This window comes from Glossina fuscipes, unplaced genomic scaffold, assembly GCF_014805625.2.
Source record: "Glossina fuscipes isolate IAEA_lab_2018 unplaced genomic scaffold, Yale_Gfus_2 0, whole genome shotgun sequence".
NCBI classification, from domain to species: Eukaryota; Metazoa; Arthropoda; class Insecta; order Diptera; family Glossinidae; genus Glossina; species Glossina fuscipes.
Window position 1 is genome coordinate 33,558,165 of NW_023998414.1, and position 11,345 is coordinate 33,569,509.

Consider the following 11,345-nt stretch of genomic DNA (forward strand, 5'->3'; position numbering starts at 1 on the left):
GTGTGTGTGTGTGTGTGTGTGTGTGTGTGTGTGTGTGTGTGTGTGTGCTTCTATGAAATTGTTTCGGATTCGAATTCGAATGGTGGACCCATAATTCTGGCATAGGTAGGTAGGTAGGTAGAAGGGGAAAAGTACGAATAGAAATTGAAGCAACTTAATTTAATTACGCATTTTAAATTGACAACAATTATGATAGTTACATAATTAAATAATTACTTGCGCGTGTTTATATCAAAAGCGAGTTTTACAATAACGTCTACTTATAACAAGGCTAATTGAAGTAGTTACCGAACAATTCCATTTGTTTCAGTTTCAGAGTTTTTCTATATATATATATAGATGAATATGTGATGAATATATATATATATATATATATATATGTATATATATATATATGTATTTATTTTTTTTTTATTGTTGTTGGTTTTTTTTTTTTTTTTTTGCATTTCATTTTTAATCATTTCTTTTTCTGGGGACGGTATTAAAAGGAGCATTTGACATTCTTATTATTATTATTATTATTATTATAATTTTTTGTTTTTTTTTTTTTTTTTTTTTTTTTGTGGAAGAATTGTTGCATCTGTAGACGATAAGATATGTAATATCATATATTAATGCACGTTTACTTGGGTGATTTTTTGTATATAGAAACAGTCCCTGAATACCGTGCAAAATGAAGCTTTAGGACAAAGCACTCCAACCGGACCTCAGTGTTCTACCAGAGCTTCATCAACATACAACTCAAGACGTACGTCTCTGGATAATAGCGGTGGTTCAGATATTGTAAATGCAGCACTCGCTAACGCCTCGGATAAAGCGGCCATATTAAATCATAATCCTGGCACAAGTTCACTAAACACCATTAAGTCTGAAAGTAACATACAAAAGTTGTCCAAACAAAATAGTTTAGAAAAGCCACAAATTGTGCATTCAGCCGGCAGTGCCGATTCTATTACAGCTAACATGTCGCATCGTCACGGCGGTCTTACACAAAGTTCGATCGCTGATTTGGAAAAGAAATTGGCAGCTTTACGGCATGCTGAAATTCTTGATGAGGTAAATCAATCGGGTATTACAATATTATTTGCTTAGTATAAAAGTAATCCAAGCCCCCTCGGAATTGCCACAATTACTAGCGATAGTGTAATACCAAGGAGGGTAGTGATCAAATTAATCAATTAACTTGTAAGAGATCCGATGGCGCGCGAATTTTAAATATTGAAAAGATTAAACTTTGACTAATCGAGCAGTCAACGAACGACCAAATTTCTTGGAGTAAATCAATATTTACTTATATTAAAGAAAAGAATAAGAATACAAATGTTTATAAATGATGGCATCATCCGCACGCACTCCTCATAATTCTGTGTGCGGCATGCGTCAAAAGGCATTGATAAGAGTTTAAAATTAACCGATTAGGGGAACGATTTTAATGACAAATGAATGAAATTATCGTGGCCGCCGAAGGAGCGAAAAAATATGGAAAAGCAGTATTGAAAGGATCGTCAACGAAAAAATTGAGCAGAAATCTGATTTTGATTTGATATTAATATGCTCCCGCGGGGAATTAATCAAATCAACTACAGTCGAACCGAATCAATGAAATAACACTCATGGGTTTTTTTTTATTTTTTATTTATTTATTTTTTTTATATATAAGAGCAAAACAAGTTTTCCGCATTCGCCCGCTTTCGTGGAAGAAATTTCACTGAATCTGCAAAAAAAAAAATACTCAACATTTCTTTCCATACTAGGAAAGATGAATTAATTACATGCATGATTATTCTATAGAATCGGTTCAGATATTCATCATTTAACCTAGTGGTTCGTATCTGTCAAATTTGTTTTAAGGTATCTCCATTTCAGAATTCATTTGCTTTTATAGTAGTAGTGCAGTTCCTTTTTTTTTTTTTTTTTTTTTTTTTTTTTTTCTTCCATTTGCGGTACATCTATTTATTTCAATTGATTGGTTCTCTCGTAGAAGACATACCTTGTCTCTATAGTACAATTGTTGTGTTGGCTTCTACATTACACGTTTTCCAATCTGTGTTGACAGCAGTGTCTCTCTCATATCTTTATTAATATGGTTGATGCCTGCCTGGATTAAAAAGCGCTCTTATAATCTGGAAACTCTCCTATATAATTGTATTAGAAACGGAGATAACGATCGCGTATTGTATTTTGCTTCGGTTTTGTATAGATATTTACTTGATGGGCTGCACAGAAAGTTTAAGAAGCCAAACCACAAATATTCTCTATTTTGTGTTGAGGAAAAATTTTGTGGAAAAATTGGAGTAAATTGGTATTCGTTAAATGGGTTGGCCCGTTTCATTTCCGTCGCCTCTTTTCCTCGAAACAAAGATCGATCAAATTGGTTTGATTGTTATTAACTACTCAGCATATGGCTCCTCAGACAGACTGTTCCTTGTGAAGTGCTATTCTTTATTGTAGCCCATGCTGATTAAATCTAAAATCTTACTGCTACGTCTCTGAGCGCTTTCTTTCATTTTGGGAAGTGACATCGAAGATGTCCTTTTTTTTTTTTTTTTTTTTTTTTTTTTTGCACCCGGGAATGTTGTTCAGTGTACTATTCTATTGTTTTACTTCAATTAATCGGGGCGTGCACAATGCATCCATCGGTCGATTTTTTTATTTTAGAAAAATATCAATTATAAAACAATAATTTAACAACGAATGAAAAATGTAGTGAGTATATTAGTTCTCTTACCTGATCTTTTTTTTTTCTTTTGGCCGCTTAACGTTACTATTTCCTTATTATAATATTTTTATTTTGTTTGGCAGGGGAAGAGCTCGAATAACACTGGAAGCGCAACCCCATTAGAAAATACCAGGAAAATTTCGAGATTTTGCGTGAGTCGAGTACAGGAGCAAAAAACTGCAGAGCAAAATAAAACTACAGTAGCAAATGCTTCTAACGTAAGCGTATTGCCAAAGCCTTCTATAGATTTGCAAGGAAGTGCAGCGGTAGTAACACAGCCAACGGGCGGCAGTGATAAAACTAGTTTGGTTAATACGCCCACTGAACAGAAAACAACACCATCGCAGTATCACGCATCACCAGTTGCAAATCTTCAACCCAATCCGACAAATACCGTTCAACAGAGTAATCAAGGACAGCAAATCGCTTGTCAGCAATCGTTACCGGCAGTGTTAACCCAACATACTGTTCAACAGCAACAGCAAATTGTTCTTATGCAATTGAAAGGACCGCCGGCCCAGGGGCACGCATTGATTGCAAGTGCTCAGATGCAGACTCAAGCGCCAAATGTCCAAACGCAACTACTTAATGCCCAAGCGCAGCAGCAAGCGGTACAACAAAAACTTCCTCTTCCTCAACTTATGCAACAAACTACGGTTATGTCACAACTAATTCAACAGCAGCCGCAGTCGCAGTCGCAGTCGCAGCCACAGCCGCAGCCGCAGCCACAACAACAATCGCAGTTGCCACAGCAAACACAGCTAACGCAGCAACCTCAGTTAACACAGCAGCCTCAGTTAACCCAACAATCGCAATTAACGCAGCAACCACAGTTAACCCAGCAGCCACAGATAACACAGCAGCCACAGCTAACACAACAGCCCCAGTTAACACAGCAACTGCAACTGCAACAGCAGCGTCTGCAACAACCATCACAGCAACTTCAAAATCAGCTTCCGCAACAGTCTAATCAGATGCAGCAGCAAGAACAAACTTCAAATTCTTATAGTACACAAGCAGTCGGTACCAGTGCAATTTACCAAGGGCTTGAATCTTTGCAACAACAACTAGACAGAAATCAAGGACAGCAGTTAACGCAAAAGCCCCAGCAGCAACAGCAACAACAACAGCAGCAATCGTTACTGCAACAACATCACACAACACAACAGACGCCTTCCAATATCTCGAAAACTACTCTTCCGTCACAACAATCCACACAACAGCAAGTATTACCGCAGAATTCGGCAGTTCCTTCAATGATTACGCCTATTCTTCAAAATCCCTCATATATCATACCACATAACCATCAACATTTAATTACCTCCCAGCAAACATCGCAAACCTCTCAAAATTTGCCAACTGCCACTCAACCCGTTTATTTGCACAACGAAGGTAAGCGCATTATTATTATATTACGAACGTGCGAACGTAATAATTATTTTATTATTATTTTATCATAATATTATTATTAGCTATAGCCATACCCGCAGAAGAACCGGTTTCCCTAGCAGCCACTCATCCAAATTTATTACCAATGGACATTCAATCGGTAAATGAAATTTTTATTATACATCATCCTGATAATGTATTTTTATCATAAGCATTTATTTTATTTATTTTATTTATTTTTATTTTTCTGTTTTTTTTTTTTTTTTTTTTTTTTTTATTATTATATTCTCTCAGGATATTAAGCATAATTTAGATTCTTTGGTAAATCAATTATGTAATATGCGGTTGGGGACAACTCAGCATCAACGTTTATTACTTTTAAGGCAACGTCAGCTTATAGAAGAAGACGAGTTACGGTTAAAGCATTATGTTGAATATGAGAAGTTTCAGAAAACCTTGCGACAATGTTAGACAAACTTGACAAATTCATATATATTTATGCATATATTAACTCAATTTCTTTACTTTCAAAAAGATAATGAAGTTGTACAGCCTCAAGCACCGGTTTTGTATATACAACCTACTACTGGCCAACAGGGCTTTTTAAATTTTCCTGGAGGCTTTGTACCAGCGAATCAAAATAATCAAAATACGAATATAAACGCAAACGCTCAGAGCTCCGTTGCAACAAATCCCCCGCAAGGATATCCGCTTCTTTTCAATCAAGCGCTATCTATACAATCTACATTACAACAACAACAGCAGCAGCAGCAGCAACTTCCGCAGCAGCAAGTACAACAACCAAAGCTTATTTCGAATCAACAAAACCCTTGCAATCAAAATGCTAAGCAGCCATTGACAGCAGCAACAAGCTTAACTCCAGGATCACATAGCATGAATACTCCTGGGAGTGATACTAGTTGTAAGTACAAATTTGCATAAATTTTTATCGCGCTTTACTCGTCGCTAACCTCACCGAGCCGAATGCATTTTATACAAAATGTTTATACGATCTCTTCATTTTTAATTCAATAGCAAAGTCCATAAAGTGCGCACTATAGTATAGTATGATAGTATGAAGATAGTATGAAATTATAAGTAATCATAGACAATATATGGGGAAAAAAAGAATTGAATTATCTGAAAGTTTATCACAGATGCTAATAACCCTGACTGACCTTGACTGACTGTCTTATGCGTTGAATTTTTTTTTCAAATTCGATCGGTTTAATTAATGTCTTTTGATCATTTAACATCAACGAACAACGATCAACGATCAAAACGCGATCAGCCAACGCGAAATTTTTCAAAATATATTTATTATTTTACTCGACTGCATACTGTATACTGTACACTGTTCCCTCAATGAATTTCAATCCCAAATGCAATTTATGCCCTGAATATTATATACATATATATGACATATATATACATATATATCAACAAAACTGTTTATATATATATGAGTTAATAGAAATGAACAAAAAATTCAGGGGATTTGTGTACAGCAGAGGAGGTCTTCTTATTTCAATAAAATAGCAAAAAATATTTTATTATTATTTTTTTTTCTATTTTAGCCTATTCGTGCATTTCCTTCGAAAAGAGTCATTTTGTTTTTGCAACTAATCATTTTCCGGCTTTTTTTTCTTTCATAATTTTAGGCAAGAATAAATTAAATATAAAATTCGGTAAAATTTTCGATTTTCAATTATGCACATTTTTGACCCTCTCGATACCACCCCTAGCACTGCAATTAAATGTTGTCGATATCGTTCAAGACAAACGCCCATAGATGAGTAGTAATAACGCTATTTGTTTGCAAACATATTTATCGCATCACTATAGATGATCTTCTCGATCTTCTTCGCGGCGTTACATATGCCAATTTCTCATTTAAATGCTTTTCTTGTAAAACACAGCATTGATTAAGTTTTTTCCCCATATTGTACGAGATAGATAGAAATTATGAAATTTATCGGCGCATACGTTTTTTAGTGTTGTTGGCAAAGGATGCCGAATGAAATGAAATGAAACGTCAATATTGAATAGTCTTTTTCTCACTAATGATCCAAAATTTGATACGAATATTGTTTAACTGTAACAGATTTATTCAAAAATTCGAACAGTAAACAAACTGACGGGATAACGGCTATTTTACACAATTCGTCCTTTCCCTCTTCCTATTTCAATCGCGCAAATTTCAAACGACTAATCGCTCTGATAACACATTTCATGCGCATTGCACGTTGCATTTCCATATTTATTTATTTACTTATTTATTTATTTATTTATTTATTTATTTATTTTTTTTTTTTTTTTGCTTTTTTTGTATAACTTTTTATAATCGAGATCTGGTCGATCGATCGATCTTCTAAGCATAACATGCCCCCTAATATGCGCAAACATTAATCGACCAGAGCACGGCGGCAACATGTCTTTTTAACATACAAGCCATACAATGTACTTGCTGTGTTAACTTTTTAATGAAAATATTTTTTGAAGCATTTTTTAATAGAATTTTTCACACAAGGCGCTGAATTTTTCCCTTATCCCCCTTTTGCATTTTCTCAGAGCAAACGTTGCGACAACTTTTTAAAGTAAGAAGAAAAACCATTCTTTTTATACTCTACCATCACTTGTGGTAAAGGGTATATTAAGTTAGTGCGAACGTATGTAACATGGAGAAGGAGCTTAAAACAGTCTCATCTTTTATTACACGAATCGATTCAGAATTATAAACTGAATTGACCTAAGACTGACTGTCTGTCCTTTTGGTGTCTGTACATACATATAAATTGGTGTTCAAGCTACAAATCGCAATTGTTAAGATAATTTAATTAAATTTGGTACAGTGATGTGTTTTTCACCCAAAAACGAACGGTCTTGAAAATCGTTCCACTCCCCATATAACGCCCTATTTTGGAAAATTACAAGTTTCAAAATTTCTCAGCAAAAATGGCTAAGTAATAATATTTTGCCATTCTAAATTGTTATGAAAACTTTGAATTCACTGAGGCAATTTTTCCATCCAGTCTCTCATATAACGAAAACTGAAGTGTTGTTCATAGGTGTAATTTTCAGTGCTCCATGATGAAAATTATATCCTAATAGTAATTTAGCATAAAACAATTATTCGGCAGTTCGGCATAAACAAATTTGGACTATCTCGGCCTACGAACCACGGTTCTTTCTTATTTTTTTTTAAATTGTCCCAAAAACACAAAGCATCCTCTTATGATCTGTCAATAGATCATTAATTGTTGCCAGGAATATTATATGGTGGATGGCATAGCAAATCAAGATTCAATTCATTCAATTTTACCATTGTTGGTTTCGTTTCATTGTGAGCCAACGCGGCCCCCCTGTTTGCGTCTTCCCATATTTCTCATGCCGAGATTTTGATTGACTATGTTGAGAAATACATTCTGTGGACATATATTAATATCTGTAATTAATTCATTAATTAGACAGTCGTTTAGTGAACTTGAGCTGTGTTTTCGTCAATGGTTACACGTTCGTTACATATCGTCACCCAAGCTGATAACAATCGTACGATAACCGAAAATACTAGGATTGTAGAGTCCCTACAGACAAGGTACAACCATAATGTTTACATTTGTGCATAATAATGTGGGATCCTCTTAAATCGTGGGTGTGATAATGATTGCTTTCTTTTTCTTGTAAAATGAACAATTGAACAAATGGACAAGCTCAGTTAAATGTTTGCTTCATCTTTAATGTAATTAAAATAATTTGTATATTATTTTAAATTTTTACAATTTAATAAGGAGATCGAAACCCTACCATTAGTTATAATTTATGATAATCGTATTCGAACCTTAATTTAATTGTTTGAAACGTAGACATATGTATTCGACATCGGTGTTTTATTTGTTTGAAAATGTATTTGAAAAAAAATAGAATTTATATTAATTTTTTTATGAATACAAACAATTACAATATACATTAACAAGAAAAGTTATTTAACAGTAGGTATGTCGTACGTATCAACATCGGGCACTACTACCCAGCAACAGCACCCAAATATTATTAACGCCGCAGGAACAATAATTCAACATCAAGTTATGCCTTCTACATACGTAAATTCTCAACAGCAGCCGGAACCGTCCGATACAACGGTAACTATTAGTACTCCTGGAGAGGGACCTGTAGCAATTCATCGTAAGTAATATTTCTGTAGTAGTGTGCGTCTCTGTTCACCTCTGCTCACATTTACGTCAATGGTATAATTAAAGTTTAACGTTATAATTACTACTTTATGTACATACATATATACGTAACAGGAACAGAGGTTATTCTTCTGCGTAATGTTTTTGGTCTTTTCAGCCAATCATTCATCTTACGTTTAAAAGTACTGCTCTAGATGATCGATCAACTATATATATATATATATATATATATATATATATATATATATCTGTATTATTAATATATTTATCACTAAATGTGCGTTATTTTGCTTGATTAGCTTTAGTTCTAAGGATTATTGATAATTTCAATTTTGAATCGATTAAAAATTTTAATCGATTTTCGTCGTTTCTTGTCGTTAAATTGCCTCGTTTTGTCTGCTTTTCTGCTTCAGTAAAATATAATTTTGAAGAATCGCTAATTGTATGCTGTATTCAATACATGCGTTTGCAATTATGCGGCATGTAAGTATCCGTGAATTTCCCCGATTAGCTTAGTGGGTTATACTTTCGGGACATGATTAACGATCGAAAACCAAAAAAATCTGATTCTAACTCGAAGTCTCTCCTGATGCAATTTGCGATATCGTGCAAACAATTCCATTTTTGCACTTGTAACGAGAAATTTCCATACTCTAAGCGGGCTGGCTTCGCGGAAATTAACCGCCCTTATATTTATATATATATATATACCTCTAGCGGTGTGTCCTTTAAAAACTCTATCCTGGCGCACTTGTGTAATCATTTTACCATTACCATCGTTACCATTGAATGATAATTGTATCATGTCAAGCGACTAATATTTAAATATTAATCGGGCTCAACGTAAAGATGATTTAAGTCATACCTTTTTCAATTGGCTTCATTTGTGGAGCATTCCAGGTCAGTGTGTAGCACACTTCATCAAAATTTAATACAAAATAAATGTCATTATTGATCGATTAGAGTGTTTTAATTTGTTGATAATAGTGAGATAGAAATTACATGTTAATTATAATTATATTGATGCAAAGCAATGCAATAAAAAAATTTCACTTAAGTACTTTTTATAGTGTGAATATTTAGGATTTCTTTTCAGCATATTTTAATAACTAGAACAGAATAGTGAACGAAATCAATAAAACCTTTTCTTCTGCTATTTTCTGTTTCTACAGTTTATGTTATTGTCTCCCACCCTTGCATTTTATTATGATCGATGGTATTTCCTTATCGTTTTCCTTCTCCTCTTCATTTATCTTTCAATTTGGAATGCCTTCTATGCTTTCTTCTGCCACCTCTAAAGTTTGCTTATTGTCCTCCTGTGTAGATTTATTTCTGTTCGGAATATCCAAAAGAGAAGCTGCTAAGTTTTAGGTTAATTGTTTTGCATATTCGGAATTTTTAACTTAAAACATTTGTACAGCAAAATATAATGCCAAAATTTGCATAATCGGAAGAAGAACGAACACTCTTCAGTCAATCAATTTTGCCACAAATATCCCAATAAAATTTCACTTTACTTGAATTTAAAAACTCTAAAAATCATAAAAGTTAAGTGCAAGAGAGTTATATAAGAATATCAATGAAAATCAAGAAGAAATTTGTATACTATAGCGTAGGGTGAATTATAAGCGCAGACATATAAATAAATCTTAATTTTTACAATCGCTCGTTTCTAAATAAGTTCATATGTACTGAGCTACTGTACTATTTACAATTTACAAAATCATTCTGTTAAAAAACAAAATTAAAAAATAAATTTTAAAATTGTTACAAATACATTTACCTCTATTTCAAAATATTCAAACTCCTGTGGATTTGACAATAAGGGTATCTGCACTACCCATTCAATTTACCAATATATATGTCGTAACTGCTATTAATTGTATCCTATTCTAAAGCGTTCAATAAGCGATTAAAAGAATTTATGGAGAATGGATCATTTTGAATAATATTTTCGTGTTCGTAATGAGCCAAGTGTAACCAAGGATTTCTCTTATTTAATACATCAAAATAACTTTACACGCCTTCATTTCTATATAAAGGAAAAATATTAATTAATTTATTCATGTTGTGCTTTTCAAAAGATTTTGAAATAAATTTTTAAATATTCTTTAAATAGATTGATATAAATCAGCAATGGTGGGCTAAGAACCTACTGGACTGATTTACACGTGATTTTTACAAAATCGTCCGCATGGTTCCATGAGAACGTTTAAAACTATTCAAATTCTTTATCCGGAATTATATTGGAATGAAAGTGGAAAATATTTTCACCATGCCGACCAGACCATACAAAGAGATTGGCCTCCGTTATTGTTAAAAATGCCAAACAAAAACTATCGATGGTCGAGGAAAGACAAAATGAAATAGAAAAGCAACTAGCGTAACGAAATAAACAAAATAGATTCCATCCAAATTACAGCAACACAAAGCAACTCGAACAAAAATTCGAGAATTAAGGCAGTCTTTGCTAAATAATGTTGAAAAGTGAACAACACGGCAATAGTCGATTGCGCATGCAAATTAAATCAATTTGTTAAACCTGATAGTATTGCATTTTATTCAACATATCTTGGGTCCAGATGTCTTTGCTGAGCGTATAAAATTTGCGCACACAATGCAATCCATTAAAATTCAAGAACGAATCACCTGATCAACAACGAAGTGTTGCCAGATTAAATGATAGCATGTAAACTATCAAAAATTTAATTGTTGTTAAACGTTTTTGTAAAATTATTCCTTAATTTATTATAGTAACTTTAAAGAAAATTGGGGCTAGCTAGCTAAACTCTCTACATGTTTACATTGAAATTGTTAGGTGTCGACCATATTACTTTTATCAATAAATATACATTGAAATTATTAGCACAGCTAATAAACTAATTAAGATTCACTTTCTTCTAATTATAGGCAAGGCACGTTTCTCTCTATTACCATTCCTTCCTTTTTAGTTATCTTGATCGAGACGTTTCTCATGGTCGCTTCGACTATACGTAAACAACTTTTCTCTCTATTACCATTCGTTTCTTTTTAGTTACCTTGATGGA

General features: G+C 33.4%; 1 protein-coding gene across 1 annotated transcript in view; it reads left to right on the forward strand.

Annotated features, from left to right (window-relative positions):
* Window positions 1-11,345, forward strand: part of LOC119644910 (putative uncharacterized protein DDB_G0271606) — a 33,319-nt gene that overhangs the window by 21,231 nt on the left and 743 nt on the right. The window contains exons 8-13 of the mRNA XM_038044654.1: window positions 649-1,056; window positions 2,803-4,111; window positions 4,192-4,268; window positions 4,403-4,574; window positions 4,644-5,030; window positions 8,099-8,290. Coding sequence (XP_037900582.1) covers window positions 649-1,056; window positions 2,803-4,111; window positions 4,192-4,268; window positions 4,403-4,574; window positions 4,644-5,030; window positions 8,099-8,290 — 2,545 coding nt within the window. The remainder of the gene's footprint in view (window positions 1-648; window positions 1,057-2,802; window positions 4,112-4,191; window positions 4,269-4,402; window positions 4,575-4,643; window positions 5,031-8,098; window positions 8,291-11,345) is intronic.